Source organism: Corythoichthys intestinalis, chromosome 5 (genome assembly GCF_030265065.1).
Source record: "Corythoichthys intestinalis isolate RoL2023-P3 chromosome 5, ASM3026506v1, whole genome shotgun sequence".
In the NCBI taxonomy this organism is placed as follows: Eukaryota; Metazoa; Chordata; class Actinopteri; order Syngnathiformes; family Syngnathidae; genus Corythoichthys; species Corythoichthys intestinalis.
The window spans coordinates 25,442,534-25,461,735 of NC_080399.1; the positions used below are offsets into that span (position 1 = coordinate 25,442,534).

General features: G+C 39.7%; 1 protein-coding gene across 1 annotated transcript; it reads left to right on the forward strand.

Annotated features, from left to right (window-relative positions):
* Window positions 1-893: 893 nt before the first annotated feature.
* Window positions 894-17,602, forward strand: cers3b (ceramide synthase 3b). Its single transcript, XM_057837866.1, has 11 exons — window positions 894-1,285; window positions 3,864-4,037; window positions 4,209-4,326; window positions 6,348-6,466; window positions 6,609-6,666; window positions 6,766-6,816; window positions 6,902-6,994; window positions 7,077-7,205; window positions 13,442-13,548; window positions 13,711-13,864; window positions 13,929-17,602. The coding sequence occupies exons 2-11, from the start codon at window positions 3,865-3,867 to the stop codon at window positions 14,040-14,042; spliced, it is 1,116 nt and encodes a 371-aa protein (XP_057693849.1). The 5' UTR covers window positions 894-1,285; window position 3,864; the 3' UTR covers window positions 14,043-17,602.
* The last annotated feature ends 1,600 nt before the right edge of the window (window positions 17,603-19,202 follow it).

The window sequence follows — 19,202 nt, forward strand, 5'->3', positions numbered from 1 at the left end:
CATTTGTTTTGATGCTTCTGCGCACGCGGGTCACTTTGCTGAGCGCATCTTGGACTGCGAATTAGTGCGTATGCGTGATACTTGAACGGGCTCCATGGACAAAGGCAGTCCGAACGGGCACGCCAAAAAAATCACATATAACAAAAAAATCGGATTTGTGCATTAAGACCTGCAGTATAAACCTAGCCTTAGTGAAGCCAAATTTTTGTTACTGCTACTTAATTAATCTGTTTTCTCTGTTGTTGTTGAAGTGCAATTGTTTGTGTTACTACAACTTTATACCTCTGTGCCTAAATGCTTAAGTTATTGAAGTGCAATTTTATTTTTTCTTGAAAAAGACATTTATTCTGTGTTTCTGTGTGGTATTGATATTGTTGTCTTTTACTTAAAGGAGGCATGGGCTATTGTTTTTAGTTGTGATTTCTTAAAAAAAGTTTTTTTGAATTTAAGAGTAAACGTTTATTGCGTTTAAATGGGTGTACTTAATATTACTTATTCTTAGTCTTATTAATATATACTCTATTTTTACTGCGTTATTGTAAATTGTTTTAAAAAATGGGGGGGGGGGGGGGCGCAATAATATCGCATATCGCAATAATTTATGAGAGACAGGCCTTGTTGTTATTGTCAGTTATAAATCAGGTGAAGTTATATTCATTTCTTTTATTGTACATTTGAACTTGCCAATAATATCTCCCACCTTTTCAAATGCATGTGAACTTTGATACTAACCTTACTGTCCTTTATATGCGCAGTGACTTAATGGGAGGTTTCCTGTTTCTCCTTTGAATGCCATGCATTGACTCCTCCTCTTCTACAGAATGGGGGCCATTGTGAGTGTGTGTGTGTGTGTGTGGGGGGGGGGGGTTCCCCTGCATTCCAGAGGGAATTCCTACAGGTGAAGGTACAGAAACAGAATTTTACCTAGATAATGAACTAACAATCCCATCTGATTGGTATTTCTTTGCTGAGAAAACTAGTACTTTGCACCATTCTGGAAAGTGTGCTTAATACGGGAGGCCAAAAGGGAGGGCACCATTACAAGTTTTCCACCCAGGTGAGCTGTCTCTCCCTCTATCTCCCTCCCTCCCTCTCTCTCTCTTTCTCTCACACACGCTTTCATGTCAAACTAATGAAGGGAGTGATCGGAACATAAGTAAATATTGATTTTGCATGAAGTTGTCTCCATTGAGTAAGGCAGTTAGAGAGGATCTAACAGGGCGTGTGTAAGCGGACTACATGACTTTGACACACTACTTATATACCTGCCTTAAAAAGCCACAAGGTGAGTGTGGGCTTTAAAATTTTCATGTGTTCTCATACCACGGGATTTTACTGTATTTTTTAAAACTAACTTTGCATGCTGTCTAACCACGTACACACCTTTTCCAATGTCCTGCCCTTTCCTCTGCTCGAACTCGCCTGGAAAAACATTGCCCGCAGCTATTCAAATGACGGCCTGGTCCAGCCCGGCCACGCTGACAATAACTGACTCAACAGCTTCTCGTTTAACGACAACATGTTTCAATGTGTAAAACGGCAACATGGTTAGTCATTTTTGTGAACAAACTACCCGTATGTTTTATCTACACACATGGGCAGAGTCCAAGATAAATGGAGGACTTTACTTCTTTGTAATCTTTCTATCTGTGAATTGCTCTTCACATCGTTTTGTTTATCATTTTGCCCTTTAGTATCTGCGCTTTTGAAATGGCTGGCTTCGTTAAAACTGCTGTAAACTAATAATAGTGTCCTATTCTTAAGAAATCCTACATAAAATTGGGTTGAATTCTTCCACGGTAACAGGGAAGTTGTTAAGAGGTCACATAAAGTCAATATCAATACATTAATCTTCAGGAAAGTATTGTAAATACGTTTTAAGACATCAAGATGACAGCCAAGAGGTTTCAGAGTGAGATTACAAGCCTTCATATGTAGGCCTTACATTTCATCTCTGTGATTGCAAAGGTTTTATTATGAGTGCTCCTACTTTAGAAAACAAAACTGTGATTTTGGACAAGGGTGTGCATGTTTGTTTGGCTGGCAACCTATCCAGGATATTCCCTTGCCAGTCCATAGATTAACTGCACGGCTTCAGAACTGAATTGTTTACACTGTGGACTGGTCACCAGGCAATTGTAAGGCTCAAGTCACATCTATGTGTGGACAGTCTCCAATGTACGTAGCTCAAGGTGCTAACTACTATTGCGGCATGCAATTAAAAAGTATAAGTTCATTAAACTCTTTAAGGCCAGTGGTCCCTACAGTGGACAGCTATTCAAAAGTAGACACTTAAAGGGATCCACGGATAGCAAGTCTTGTAGTTCTTAAAAGATCAACTTTATTATGAGTTAAAATAATGTGATATTGAAACCCGTTTTGATGTTTTCGTTTTTTTTATACAATTTGTAAAATGTGTTTAACTAGTAGGTCGCCATTGTTGTTGACGTCGCAGGGTGGTGACGTCACATGGTTACACTGCCAGGCTTCCAGAGTATGACTCTAGCCATCTGCTCAACCCTTTCAATTTGAACCTGAGAGGAACGTTAATGAGCATGACAGCACTGTCGATATTTCACAAAATGAGCAGCAAAAGATAATGAAAAGGAAAGACGGGATGAGACGTGACGAGAGCAGGGGGAAAAAAATTGTGTTCTGCCAAAATGTGCTACACCGTGAAACGTCCTACAAGAGGCGAATTTGACACCCAAAGTACTAATGTGCGCTTTCAACTTGTTTTGTTTATGTGCATACAGACAGAACATACTAAAGATGCCTTAAGAAAATACTTAAATTAATTAATATCCAATAAAGGTGGTTTAAATATGCTACGTGACTAATGTGGTCAACAGATCAACAATCTGCTTTAAAGCTACCACAAGAAAACACAATGCTTAAAAGTATGAGAGGGAAACACATGCAAAAAGTATTTTGTTAACAAGGTAATTAAAGACTTAATAAAAACATATATAGTAAGTCCTTGTCGCGTTTAACTGATCAGCGCATGTGTTGGACGTCTTGCCCCGTAGAGGAATGGCAGTAACCCGGTAGTATTCGTCGAGTGACGGTGACAATCTACGTCATCACCCCGACTGTCCATAAAACATGGCCCCTCCGTAGATCAAAATATGTACTAAATTTTATAGATTTTTCAACCAATGGCAATATTTTATGTGTTTCTAATAACATATTTTAGTAAAACAGAACATTTGTGGCTTATTGGAACCTACTAGTCTTTAAGACCGAGGTTCCCTTTAAGACCTTTAACCCTTTATAGGGCAAGTGACTATTTTTGGTCATTCAACAAAAACTTAAATATTAGCAATTATAATGTATTAATTAAAATATATTATTATTATTATACTAATTATAATGTATCAATTATTATATATTATAATTATAATAATTGCTAATGTTTAAGTTTTTGTTACAGGGTTAAAAATGTATTAAATATGATATTAGGGTTAAATATATATATTTGTTAAAGGGTTTATACACACACACACACACACACACACGCACACACACACACACACACACACATATATATGTTCATTCACCCCTTCTAGTGATTGGACGTCTAGCGCCGTTAAGGAAGCCAATGAGTTGAATGAGTGGTCCGTATAGATTAAAAAAAAAACAAGGGGAAAAAAATTGTGCGTGAAAAGGTTAAGAGTCATGAATCTCAATAGCACTTGTTAGAGTGCTGTTAATTTTCTTTTTATGTAATATGTCAGTTCTAAAAATGTTTTTTTGAGGGAAAAATTTTCTAATATGATAAATGAATATAAATGATAAACTAAAGTTGCTCTGCACCGCACTAGTGTTGTTTGAGAGGTACATATTCTTTTTGTGTTTGGAAGAATGTTACACACGGTCACCGAGTGGCTGTGGTGGGAGCGTTTGTGGCTACCATTGAATGTCTCGTGGACGGATTTGGAGGACCGCGAAGGCCGCGTCTACGCCAAAGCCTCCCAGCTGTATGCTGTGCTGCCCTTTGCCCTCGGCCTCCTTTTCGTCAGGTTCCTTTTTGAGAGGTGAGCACGAATAACTAACTTTTTTATATTAAAGTTTGGCAAAACATATTTCTGGATGGTCACTGCCAAACTACAAGTCAAGTTTATGAGTGATGGATTAAAAAAATCACCGCACTCTTCTCCTATGACAGTATGAAAAGTAATTTCTGTCATCCCCATGTTGGTGTGCAGGTTGGTAGCCGCGCCGCTGGCCGACGTTTGCAGTGTTAAAGACAGGGCGCGGCGAATCGTAGAGCAAAATGCTATCTTGGAAAATTACTTCTGCACACAATCTAATGTTCCGTCACAGGTAAATAAATGCAAGAAATTGCATTGTTGTTACTACTGTAAATTAGCAACTAATTAAATGGGAATTTAAGGAGCCTCAACATGGCCAAAAAGTCAGTGATTCTGTACTTGCAAGTACGTACTATATGTTGGTGAAAATGAATGCATTTTCGGGAACTCCAACATCATCAATGCTACATTATCTTTCAGAAGCTTTGTAGACAAGCTGACAATTGAGCAATTACCCATAGTGTTATGTAACCCCTTCAAGCACGAATATATCAACTTTAGAGTACAGTATTACCTGAGAGCGTAACCAGTTGGCATTTCTGGTTTTATTCATTTTAATTAAATGAATATAACTTTTATTAACATTGCATTAATATTGAAATGTATTTATAATTACAAAAAATATAAGGAATACATTAGAGGTAGTCCCCAGGTTACAACATACTCGTCTCACACGGTACTCCACAACCTGTAGCTCTAAATTTAATTACAAATGCATACACAAACATATACAGCATTTACCTGAAGCAACTTAGAACCTTATGTGGGTTAAGTGTGCTCTCCTTTATCCTTGGGAGACGTCTGAGTACTCCTGTAGGGAAGCATTATTGAACGGCAGTCCCAGACCCAACGCTGCCACCAGAGGACAGTTTATCCTCCACTATTAAACAATTTACAATACTTTTGGACATTTCATTTCACTTCATTTCATCAAGTTTAACCAGTTGCATTATTTTATTGCGATGTTTTTCCTTATCCAGATTCGTTTAAAGACTACAGTTACAGTTAGACTTCACTTTGATGGTTATCACAGTTATTGCAATTTTGTTGTTTTATCACAATAGATTGATTTATTTACATTTCAAAAACCAGAAGCCATTTACGAATGTGATTGCACTTTAGTTTACATATTTAAATGTTCAGATATTAAGATTTGAATGAAGCAAAATAACATGCTTTTTCTCTCAAATATATTATAATTAGGGCTGTCAAACGATTAAAATTTTTAATTGAGTTAATCACAGCTTAAAAGTTAATTAATCGTAATTAATCACAATTCAAACCATCTATAAAATATGCCATATTTTTCTGTAAGTTATTTTTGGAATGGAAAGATAAGACACAAGATGGATATATACATTCAACATTCTGTACATAAGTACTGTATTTGTTTATTATAACAATAAATCAACAAGCTGGCATTAACATTAAGATTCTGTTAAAGCGATCCATGGATAGAAAGACTTGTAGTTCTTAAAAGATAAATGTTAGTACAAGTTATAGAAATGTTATATTAAAACCCCTCATAATGTTTTCGTTTTAATAAAATTTGTAAAATTTTCAATCAAAAAATAAACTAGTAGCTTGCCATTGTTGATGTCAATAATTACACCATGCTCACTCATTGTGCTGAAACCCATAAAATCATTTGGACCCAAGCACCAGCAGAGGGCGCCAAACACCAAAAACCAAGTAACAAGCGGACATTACACTGCTGTCATTTTTTTAAAATCTGTTTGAGCGGGGCATGTGCGTTAATCGCGTCAAATATTTTAACGTGATTAATTACCGCCCGTTAACGCGATAATTTTGACAGCCCTAGTTATAATCCTTTGTTTCGGATGTACTGTAATTATTTTTGTATAAAAATTAATTTGGTGTTCAAAAAGTCTTTTTTCAAGCTTGAGTCTTGCAAAAAGAGGGGGTCATCTTATTATCAGGGCCGTCTTATATTCGGGCCAATACGGTATTTAAGTCGGTAGTTAAGTATACTAAAGTAATTAAAAAGTTATATATATTTAATATGCTAATATTTAAGTTTTTTCAATGACCAAAATAGTCACCTCTTGTGTCAACTTTTCAAAGCTGTCCACTGTAGTGAGTGTGACCACTGTCCCTGAATGGGTTAAGATACCCATATCAGCAACTCCTATTGATTGAAATTTTAGTAAATTAAAGTCTAAAGTTTGATCAAAGGGGCCTTAAAAAGCCTCTCTGAAAGATTTCCTAACTTTTTGTGTGTGTTTGTGTTAGGCAGACGTGAGGGCTCTGTGTAAAAAGACTAACTGGACCGAGCGAAGAGTTCAGCTGTGGTTCAGGAGGAAGCGGAACCTCCAGCGTCCAGGTCTCCGCAAGAGATTCTGTGAGGCTAGGTGTGTGTGTGTGTGTGTGTGTGTGTGTGTGTGTGTGTGTGTGTGTGTGTGTGTGTGTGTGTGTGTGTGTGTGTGTGTTCAATCAGAATTGTTCCATAAATGCGATTTTTTAAATATGCTCGTGTTGTTTTCACGTCCACAGCTGGAGATGCGTGTTCTATTTTTCTGCATTTGTTGGCGGCATTGTCGCTCTCCATGATGCAAGTGGTTGTTTATTTAAACTCTTTTATTTGTCACGTTTTTTTATCTTTTATTTATAGAGTTGTCATGTCAGCAATTTGTGTTGTTCTTGATTTTAGAAACCATGGTTTTATAATCTAAGGGACGTTTGGGCAGGCTTCCCTAAGCAGGTAAGGATTTTTGACATGCGACAGAATACAGTATAATTAATTTATAGGATGTTTAATGAAACATATTGGCCTGTCACATACACAGTCGTTGCTGCAATCCCAGTACTGGTATTACTTCCTGGAAATGGGCTTCTATTTTTCACTGCTCCTCAGCCTCACGTTCGATGTGAAGCGGAAGGCAAGTGTGTAACTTATCCATACATTTATATGAAGAAATATTTCCAAATGAGCTTGCTTGAAGTTTTGACTTGCTGGTACAGGACTTTAAAGAGCAGGTGATCCACCACATCGCCACAGTGACTCTGCTGGCATTCTCGTGGATCTCCAACTACATTCGCATCGGCACCATCGTGATGGCCCTCCACGACTCGGCCGACATCCTGCTGGAGGTCAGCTCGCTCATCATGTCGACAATCAATGATTATATTGATACCGAAATATTACTGAGTCCGATCCATTTAGTTTAAGTGTGACAAATAGTAGTACAGTACAATGCAATGATATACTGTACTGTGATAAAATGAACCTCAGAAGGCTTAACTGTTAAATAATAAAATTAATATATAATGATAGTATAATAATAATAATATCTGATAGTATAATAATGATAATATATGATAGTATAATAATAAAAATAGGAAGTATTGGCATAAATATTTTGCCTTCATCAGTGTTTTGTTGGTTGTTGTTGTTGTTTTTTTTTTTGCCAATCACTGGCTTTCACTTTGGGAGAAGGTCTGCTGGAGGTGGGTGTTAAAGCTCTTTCTGACAGGGGATGCTGCCAGAAATTCCCAGCAGACCGTCACAATATGTTCAGGTCTGCCAGGTCTGGCCAGCATCTTCATCCACCATCGGAGCAACACACCACCAGGGGGTGATCAGTTGACAGCTCCGCCCCTCTGTTCACCCGAGTGTCCAAAACATGCGGCTGCAAATCCGATGAGACATCGAACTGCGGCCTAAGGTGTCCTGGTGCCAAGTGCACATATGGACACCCCCTATGTTTGAACATGGTGTTCGTTATGGACAAGCAAAGTCCAAAATGAGAACACCGTTTGGGTTCTGATTGGGGGGGGGGGGGGGGTTCCTCACAATCACGCCCCTCCCGGTCTCACTGTCATTGCCCAAGTGATCGTTGAAGTCCTCCAGCAGAACGAGGGAGTCACCAGAGGGAGCGCTCTCCAGCACACCCGCCATGAACTCCAAAAAGGGTGGGTAATCTAAGCTGCTTTTTGGTGCATAAGCAAAAACAACAGTCGGGACCCGTCCGCCTCCCGAAGGTGGAGGGAGGCTACCCTCTAATGTACCGTAGTAAAACTCAATATACAGGTGCCAAGCCGGGGGCCAATAAGTATGCCCACACCTGCTCTGTGCGTCTCCCCGTGGGCAACTTCAGAGTGGAAGAGAGTCCAACCCATCTTCAAGAGGCTTGTTACCAGAACCCAAATTGTGTCTGGTGTCGAGTCCGACTATATCTAGTCAGAACCTCTCTGCCTAACACACCAGCTCATCTCCTTTTCCGCCAGAGAGGTGATATTCCATGTCCCACGAGTTTACTTCTGTAGCTGGGGGTCGGACCGCCAAGGCTTTTGCTGCCGCCCAACTCCCTACGCACCCGACCCCTCTGGCCCCTCCCACAAGTGGTGAGCCCATGGGAAGGAGGACCAGAGGCTTGCCTTCGGGCCCCACCTCCAGGCCTGGCACCAGAGGGGGACCCCTAACCCACTTCCGGGAAAGGGAAACTTAAGTCCATTAATATTTTTTCATCATACGAGTCTTTTGAGTAACACTTTGTCTGGCCCCTCACCTAGGACCTGATTGCCATGGGTGACCCTGCCAGGGGTATAAAGCCCCAAACAACATAGCTCCTAGGATCATTGGGATACACAAATCCCTCCAGCACAATAAGGTGATGACTCAAGGAGGAGTAATTCATTTTTACGCCTTGTTAACGCCTCCTCTGTCAATGGTTAACTTTTTAGCAAGCAAGGTGTCAGGTGGTGACCATGTTATCAACAACAACAAAAAAACATATTTAACATATGGCGGAAAACACAGACAAAACTGAAAAAGCAGTTTCTGCTCTCGCACTCCTCCTTAAAAGAAACTGCTGTATTCTCAGCCAAAACAACTGTTGTGTTTGATAGAACAATATGTCTAAATGCTGCCATAGAAGATTCATGGCGCATTAATCGCCTAAACTATTATTAATTTGTCTGTCTTACCCTGAAAACCCCCGTTTACAGATGTCGTGCAACCGCTTTTGTTTCAACCCAGCCATAAAACGAAGGTAATTAATTATATCTATTATTCAAAATGTCTGTCGTTATTAGCTTGGAATCATTAATTGATGTCTCATATTTCGTTAAAAAAAGTACGAGTTCAAAAAATATTCAGTGACATATTTTACACTTTTAAACAAATTATGTCACAATGAAAAAAATGGCGTCTGTAAAAAAGTCACGGAGAGCTACCTCATAATTATCGCTTAATTGTATTTTTTTGTTACTGTAGCATTTTATCTGTTATGTTAGATGATAATCGATCCAAACAAAGAAAAATAAAAAAATAAAAAAAACGTTTAAAAGGGTAAATATATCAAAAAGAACATCTCGACCACTCCTTGATGTCTGCGATTTCTGCATCGCGACCCTCGTTATATTACCATGTTTCACCCATAAAATCCCCCCAAAAATCCAGCTGTGGCCATTCACAGCTGTGTCTTGACAGTCAGTGATACATGGAGTTTTTGGGTTGAAACAACGTAAGTACATGATAATATCTCGTTAAAGTCATGGCGGGCCTGTAATTCTGCTCTCGCGTGTTCTCACCTCCAGATAGGGTTTTGCTGTTTAAAAAACATTTTTTTTTAAAATGCCCTCCAGTTCAAAATTTTTCTTCCCCCAGAAAATTGAGATGTTAAGCTTTCCAATGATGTATCACACATGCATATCGAACAATTTTGAAAGTTGGCCAAATTGGGGGTCTCAGAGCGGAACTTCAGAGCGGACTACAAGTTTTTTCCACCATATATATTTAATCCCCAAAATTATATACTCTATTGTTTCAATATGTTTTATTTATTTATTTAAAAAAAAAAAAAAAGAATATACCAAAATACTTTTTATCCCCCAAACACCCTCACTACACCCTGCAGCACCCTCAGTACCCCACTTTCCGCGGGACTAAAAATATATGTTTTATACTCCGTAAAACTCCCGTAAAAAGTGACCCCACCCCCCCCGGCTGAGCGATCCCTGGTTCACTCAGCGCTGATTAACACAAGGTCCCTTACGAATAAGACGTTTATCTTGAATGACTTTTTTTCGGCACACCATTTGGATTTCCTTTTTCTAACGGAGACCTGGTTGAAACCAGGTGAATACAGCGCCTTTTCGGAGCTCCTCCCATCCGGCTGCTGTTTCTTCAACACCCCGCGAGCGACTGGCCGTGGTGGCGGCCTGGCTGTTGTATTCAAGGACAATTTTAGATGCAGGCCAATAACTGCTCATAATTATTCAAGTTTTGAACTGCAGTTATTCTCTATTGGGCTTTCTCCCCCATTGCTTTGTGCCACAATATATCGCCCCCCTGGTTCTAACAAGGATTTTATCCCGGAGTTTTCTGAGTTTTTATCAGATTTTATTCCAAACTTTGGCAGGGTTTTAATTTGCGGGGATTTTAATATCCATGTCTGCTGCTCAGCTAATCAGCTGGCAAATGAGATTAAAGGACTTCTGGACTCATTTGGCCTCACCCAGTCTGTGAGTGCCCCAACTCATGAGCAAGGTCACACCCTGGATTTGGTAATTTCACTTGGACTTTCAGTCTCCATCACAGAAATTGTGGATACTGCTATCTCGGACCACCTTCCCATCTTTTTCGACTTTTCTGCCCCTTTTTCTGCCGGAAAGCCAATATCTCCAGCCTGCTACCAACGACGCATTACTCCATGCACATCAGGAGAGTTTGTGGCTGCTTTTGGAGACTTACAGCAGCATCCTGGCGCCGTGCTGCCTTCTCCTCTTTGCTCTGACAGTCTTCTCTCCATTTTCCATTCCACTTGCACTGCTGTCTTAGACTCCATTGCCCCTCTACGGCAAAAAAGCTCCAAACCCAAAGCCGCTCCATGGTTCAACGACAATATCCGCCTTCTCAGGCAAAAATGCAGGCGTGCTGAACGCCAGTGGAAAAAGGACAAACTCCATGCTTCTCTGCGATTGCTGAGGGACACCTTAGCTGCCTACCAGGAGGCCATAAAACAGGCCAAGTCTAGTTATTTATCTACCATTATAAATAACAGCTCCAATCATCCAAGACTCCTTTTTAACACTATTGATTCTGTTTTAAACCCACAACCCACTGTCTTAACTGATGTGTCAGCTGCCAAATGTGAAGAGTTTCTCAATTTCTTTCAAAACAAGGTCTCTTCAGTTAGGCAAAATGTCTGCAACTCTGGTTTCTCATCCGATCACGTACGTCCTTCAGAACTGCTCAATGTCTTTGAGCAATTTGATCATATTTCATTGTCATCCCTCACCGAAATAGTTAGTAGCATGAAACCCACTAACTGTCCATTAGACGGAATACCAGCTAGGCTTCTGAAGGAAGTCTTTAGTTGCCTTGGATCAAGTTTGCTGTCTCTCATAAACACCTCTCTCAGTTCCAGTTTTGTCCCAGCTGCCTTCAAACAGGCTGTAGTCAGACCCCTTCTTAAAAAACCCCATCTCGACTCCTCTGTGCTGTCCAACTTTAGACCTGTCTCCCACTTGTCTTTCCTTTCCAAAGTTTTAGAAAAAGTTGTTTTTATTCAATTGCAAACCTTCTTAGAGACAAATTCCACCCTTGACAAGTTCCAATCAGGTTTTAGGTCCAGACATAGCACTGAGTCAGCATTGTTAAAAGTACATAACGACATTGCTCTTTCTGTGGATAATGGAAACCCGGCTATCCTTGTTTTACTGGACCTCACAGCAGCATTCGATACAGTTGACCATTCAGTCCTTGTATCTCGTTTAGAACATTTCATAGGTATCCGTGGTAACGCTTTAAAATGGTTTAAATCCTATTTACAACATAGAACATTCTCGGTAATGATTGGGGAATTTTCCTCCTCACAAACTTCTCTGTCTTGCGGGGTACCGCAAGGCTCTATTTTAGGGCCTGTTCTTTTTGCGCTTTATCTCCTACCTTTAGGATCAATTATAAAAAAACATAATATCGCTTTTCATTTTTATGCTGATGACCTGCAGCTTTATCTGCCCCTGAGACCTAACAAAAAAACTGCTCTTGCTAAATTGATAGGGTGCATATCTGATGTGAAGCAGTGGCTTGCACAAAACTTTTTACACCTTAACGAGAGCAAAACTGAATTTATTACTTTTGGCACACCTTCCATGATGAAAGCCCTTGAGCCCAACTCTGGCGCTCCGGCTGACATTTTTAAGACACATGTTAAAAATCTCGGAGTGATATTCGATAGCAGGCTTAACTTTGAAATACAGATTAGTTCCGTTGTAAGAGCAAGTTTTTTCCAGCTTCGTCTCTTAGCCAAAGTGAAGCCTTTTCTTAGTCGCCACGACCTTGAAAAAGCAATTCACGCTTTTATAAGTTCAAGGCTGGACTACTGCAATGCACTTTATGTTGGCCTACCCAAGTCCTCGATCTCTCGGCTGCAACTTGTTCAAAATGCTGCTGCTCGATTTTTAACAGGTACACCTAGACGTGAGCATATTACCCCCATGCTATCATCACTCCACTGGCTTCCAGTCCATTTTAGAATTGATTTCAAACTTTTACTGTTTGTTTTTAATTCTATTAATGGCCAGGCTCCATCTTATCTATCGGAAATTTTAACTTTTCGCAACTCTGGCAGGACTCTTCGCTCGACCGGCCAGCTTCTTTTAGATGTTCCAAGGTCAAAACTTAAACAGTGGGGAGACCGATCCTTTGCGGTTGCTGCCCCCAGGCTGTGGAACAGCCTTCCCCCCGAAATCCGCACCACCACGGATATAGGTCTTTTTAAGTCTCGGCTAAAAACACACCTTTTTAGACTCGCCTTTTACAAAGATTAGGATAGCCTGGTTTTATTAGCTTAAGGGCTTTTTTAATGTTTTTTCGATTTTATCGGTTTTATTGTTTTACTTGCTGGAATGTTATTGCGATGCGCTCTTTGTTTTATTTTATTTTTTAAAATGTCATTGTATAATATTCTCCTGCCTTTTATTTATTTTATTTATCTTGAGCCATGTTTTGTTGTAAAGCACTTTGAGGGCCTTTCGGGTTTTGTAAAGGGCTATATAAATAAATTTTGATTGATTTTGATTGATTGGAAGAGTACCAACATGTTTGTGACTTTCGTTCAAATTTAGACAAAGAAAAAAATCGGTATCAGCTAGGGATTCTGTATCTGCAGATTCTCAAAATCAGGTGACTCGGACTCGGGTGCAAAAATATGTGATCGGGACATCCCTATGCTTGACCCACATAAAACTTCATGCTGTACTGTAAATGTAATAAATTAATAATTTGTATTTGTTGTTGTTTCTAATCTTTATTTGCTAAAAGTGAATATCTAACAGTTGTGCAAAAAAATTATAAAAGTTATATTTTTCTTTTCATGCAGGGTGCCAAAGTATTAAACTATGCCAAGTGGCATCAGACTGCTAATGGCATGTTTGTGGTCTTCACCTTTCTTTTCATGTTGACCAGACTTGGTATTTTTCCTTTCTGGTGAGTATGTACAATTCAACCTTTCATTATAAGATGAAGAGCAAGAGAACATGTTGTTGTCGACTTGGAGTAGCCATCGACATATTCTGTAACACTGTAGAGCTACAAAAATAAAATAAAAAAGTGTCAAATTTCAACCAATTTTATTGTGATTGTTCGAAGGGTGATCCACTGCACATGGGTATATCCGCTGGACCATTACCCTCCGTTTTTTGGCTACTATTTTTTCAACGCCATGTTGCTGGTACTCCAAATGCTGCACCTTTACTGGGCCATCCTCATATCAAAAATGCTCTACAAGTGTCTCTTCAGTAAGGTGCGTTTAACAGGTGGATATCACGTTTTGTACAGCACCCTCACTGTGTTGTTTTGGTGTGCAGCTGGAAGGAGACGACAGGAGCGATGAAGAGGAGGACGACAGCGAGGAGGATAGAAATCACAAGCGGAGCCACATGAACGGTTCAGGAGTCCGTGACCGGGCCAACGGTCACTGACGAAGATTAGTAACTTCTTGGACAGAATATTTGTAGTCATCATAAAAATGAAGTACAGTGCATCAGCAAAGTATTCACAGCAGTTAGCTTTCTCGACATTTTGCTGTTACAGCCTGATTCCCAAATGTGACTTGACTTGACCTTTGAATGTCCCAATTTTGCTAGTTTTGAGGCTATGATATGTCAGTAGTTTGCATTTTATTTTTTTAATTATTCTGTTCATACAGTGGGGCAAAAAATGTATTTAGTCAGTCACTAATTGTGCAGGTTCTCGCACTTTAAAGATGAGACAGGCCTGTAATTGTCATCATACGTATACCTCAACTATGAGAGGCAGTATGAGAAAAAAAATATCCAGAAAATCACTTTATCTGATTTTTAAAGAATTTATTTGCAAATTATGGTGGAAAATAAGTATTTGGTCAGCTACAAACACGCAGGATTTCTGGCTCTTACAGAGCTGTAACTTCTTTAAGAGGCTCCTCTGTCCTCTCCACTCGTTACCTGTATTAATGGCACGTGTTTGAACTCATTCTCAGTGTAAAAGACACCTGTCCACCACCTTAAACAGTCACACTCCAAACTTCACTATTTCCAAGACCAAAGAGATGTCACTTGGACACTTGAAACAAAATTGTTGATCTGCACCTGGCTGGGAAGACTGAATCTGCAATAGGTAGGCAGCTTGGTGTGAAGAAATAAATTGTGGGAGCAATTATTAGAAACTGGAAAATATACAAGACCACTAATAATCTCCCTCGATCTGGGGCTCCATGCAAGATCTTATCCTGTGGGGTCAAAATGATCACAAGAACAGTGAGCAAAATTGCCAGAACCACACGGGGTGACCTCGTGAATGACCTGTAGAGAGCTGGGACCAAAACAAAGCCTACTGTCAGTAATACACGACACCACCAAGGACTGAAATCCCGCAGTGCCAGACGTGTCCCCCTGCTTCAGCCAGTATACGTCCAGGCCCATCCGAAGTTTGCTAGAGAGCATTTGGATGATCCAGATAATGACTGGGAGAAAGAATGTCATATGTTCAGATGAAACAAAAAAAAACAAAAAACTTTTTGGTAAAAACCCAACTTCTGGTGCTTGGAGGAGAAAGAATGTTGAATTGTATCAAAAGAACACCATAACTACTGTGAAGCAACGGGGTGGAAACATCATGCTTTGCGGCTGTTTTTCTGGAAAGGGACCTGGACGCCCGATCTGTGTAAAGGAAAGGATAAATGGGGACATGGATTGTGAGATTTTGAGTGAAAACCTCCTTCCTTAGGCGGCACGGTGGCAGACTGTTTAGCAGGTCCGCCTCACAGTTCTGAGATCGAGGGTTCAATCCTGGGCTCCTGCTTTCCTGTGTGGAGTTTGCATGTTCTCCCAGTGCCTGCATGGGTTTTCTCCGGGTACTCCGGTTTGCCCCCACATCCCAAAAACATGCATGGTAGGCTGATTGAACACTCTAAATTTGTCCGTACGTATGAGTGTGTGCGCGAATGGTTGTTCGTCATGTTGTGCCCTGCGATTGGCTGGCAACCGATTCAGGCACCCTGCCTCCTGCCCATAGTTAGCTGGGATTGGCTTCAACTCTCCCATGACCCTCGTGAGGATAAGCGGCTCGGAAAATGAATGAATGAATGACCTCCTTCCATCAGCAAGGGTATTGAACATGAAACGTGGCTGGGTCTTTTGGCATAGTAATGATCCCAAACACACAGCCCGGGAAACAAAGGAGTGGCTTCGCAAGAAGCATTTCAAGGTCCTGGAGTGGCATAGTCAATCTCATCATCTCAACTCCATAGAAAATCTTTGGAGAGAGTTGAAAGTCTGTATTGCCCACCAACAGCCCCAAAACATCACTGCTCTTGAGGAGATCTGCATGGAGGAATGGGCCAAAATACCAGCAACAGTGTGTGAAAACCTTTTGAAGACTTACAGAAAATGTTTTGACCTATGTTATTGCCAACATAGGGATATAACAAAGTTTTGAGATTAACTTTTGTTCTTGACCAAATACTTATTTCCCACCATAATTTGCAAATAGGCGGCACGGTGGCTTAGTGGTTCGCACATCTGCCTCACAGTTCTGAGATCAAGGGTTCAATCCCGGGCTTCGGCCTTCCTGTGTGGAGTTTGCATGTTCTCCCCGTGCCTGCGTGGGTTTCCTCCGGGAACTCCGGTTTCCTCCCACATCCCAAAAACATGCATGGTAGGCTGATTGAACACTCTAAATTGTCCGTAGGTATGAGTGTGTGCGTGAATGGTTGTATGTCTCCTTGTGCCCTGCGATTGGCTGGCAACCAGTTCAGGGTGTCCCCTGCCTACTGCCCGTAGTTGGCTGGGATAGGCTCCAGCACTTCCGCGACCCTCGTGAGGAAAAGCGGCATGGAAAATGAATGAATGAATGAATTTGCAAATAAATTCTTGAAATTCTTGATTTTTTCCCCCACTGTATGTTTTGTTCCACCCGTTGTTAATGCTGTGTTGGGTTTCACAGCCAGTTAAATGCCAGTATTTGACCAAATTACAAAGAGGTGTGAAACTGCAATACAGAAATAAGAAAAACATTAGGGAAGTAAAGGGTTCAATTGCAAGCACAGAGCTTATTCCAGTGTACTGTATCGTACATAAAAAAGGATCACCACTACTAAATAATGGAGAAAAAAAACATAAAAATAAAACAAAATAGTGTCTCTTAAAATTATAGAATGTTTAGATTCAGCTTTAAATTCACACAAAAGGCAAACAACACACTGATTATTTTACATAGAATGAAACAACATTCTACATGTTTTCCAGTAAACTTATGCCCTCTTGTGGCCTTTAAGAAAAGCATGCAAAACGTTCCACTACAAACAGATTTAACGTGTAGATTATTTGTTAAAGGCAATTCAATTAATTTGGAAAACTCTGACATAAAATGTACAAAAAGTGAAACTGTGAATACTTTGTAGATAACCTGTACATATCGAAACATTTTTTTCATAAAGAACTGTGAAGTATAAGTCATGACCTAATATGGAGCTACATATTAGCGAAGCTTAAAACACACTAAACTCAATTCCTTTTTATTGCTCTTGATCACCAAAGGACTTTGCAGTAAATAACAGAAACGTATCAAAAGCATCAAACTAATAATGCATCTATCAGTATGTTTTCGGCAGTGTGAGTGGCAAAGCCTGAGTGAATTTGAGTGGACTCACTTATATGAATTTAATGAATGTTATGCAGAGTGATTAAAAATGTAGCGTTTAAGCTGATGCAATGAAAAATGTGGGTGCGCCTACATTTTGTGCTAGTGCACCTCAGGAAAAAAATTTGGCGCACCAGTGCAACCAATGCAAAAAGTAAGTGTGGGGCCCTGGCAATATATATCGCATTGTTAATTTTTTCAAATATCGTTCAGGCCTATCCTAAAATGAGCTATTCAAGTTATCAGGTAAAAATTCTTCTAGTTTTAATATCGCAATACATTACAACTGCACCGCCCCCCCCCCCCCAAATGATAACTTTTTATCAATATCGTTCAGCCCTAATATATTTGGCAGAAAACACAGACAAGGCTGAAAAAGCAGTTTCTGCTCTTGCACTCCTCTTTAAAATAAACTGCTGTATTTTAAGCCAAAAGAACTGTTGTGTTTGATAGAACAATATGTCTATATACTGCCATAGCAGTTTCATGGTGCATTATGCCCCCGGACTATTTTTTATTTGTCCGTTTTACACTGGAGACCCCCGTTTATGGACACTGTTCAACGGCTTTTGTTTCAACCCAGCCATAAAAAGAAGGTAAGCAATTATATTTATTATTCGAAATGTCTATAATTTTTAGCTTAGAATCATTGATTAATGTCTCATATTTTGCTTAAAAAAAAAAAAAGAAAGAAAAACTTAAAAAAATTATTGACTCACATATTTTAAACTTTTCAACAAATTACGTCACAATGAAAAAAATTGTGTCTGTAAATAAGTCACGGATATCTACCTCATTGCTTAATTGTATTCTTTGTTACTGTCGCATTTCCCCCGATATTTTAGATGATAAATAATTGGTCCAAACAAAGAAAAATAGAGAAAAAAACATTTTAAAGGGTAAATATTTGAAAAAGAAAATCTCGACGACTCATTGTTGTCTGTTAATTCTGCATCACGACCCTTGTTATATTACTGTGTTTCACCCATAAAATCCTCAAAAAGTCTGGCTGTGGCCATTCACAGGTGTGTCTTGACAATCGATATGACATGCTACAAGGAGTTTTGGGATCGAAACAAGGTAAGTACGCGATAATATCTCGTTAAAATCATGGTGTCTTTAATAATGCTCTCTCATGCTCTCACCTCGAGTTACTGGAAAGCCACAAAAAGACATATATTGCAGTCGAACGCTTGCGCGAGAATTATGGACATAGCAGGCTAACTGACTAGCGTACTGTCCATCTTTTCGACCTTTGTTGCTGTTTGGATTGCTTATTATGGGATGAAATCGATGTATTATATACATTAGATGCTTAAATCATAAAACCTAGATCTGGGGATGGCGTGGCTCAGTGGTAGAGTAGTTGTCCCACAACTCAGAGGTTGTGGGTTCAATTCTCTGCCCTGATGAACGTGCCTTAGTATCCTTGAGCAAGATACTGAACCCCACATTGCTCCTGGTGCTGCGTCACCAGTAGGTACTGTAGATGGCGATGTAGTGTAAAGTGCTTTGAGCGCCTTGAAAGGTGGGAAAATGCTATACAAGTACTGGTATAACGCCATTTAGGCTTCAAGGCTAAATACAATAAATAGATAGTGTTATGGAACCACATGTATATGTTTCCTTTATGCATATGGAGCCTTTTATTCTCAGTATCTTGCATTCACACTCTTTAATCATTATTTGAAAAAATATTTTGTAACACCTCTGCAAAAATTAAAATAGTATGATATTGGAATTTAATCCCTAAAATTCCCCTAGAAATATTTTTTGTTTGCACAGATTAAAATCAAGCCAAATAAAAAATTGTATGCAGTAAAGTTATCATTAATGATACAACTAACTCCCGTTTAGCCATGTTTATTTACAAAATAAGACACAGGGCTAAAGTAAATCTACATTTACTGACACACCAATTTCCTATATTATTGTACACCCACCCACATGTCTTAGTGCAT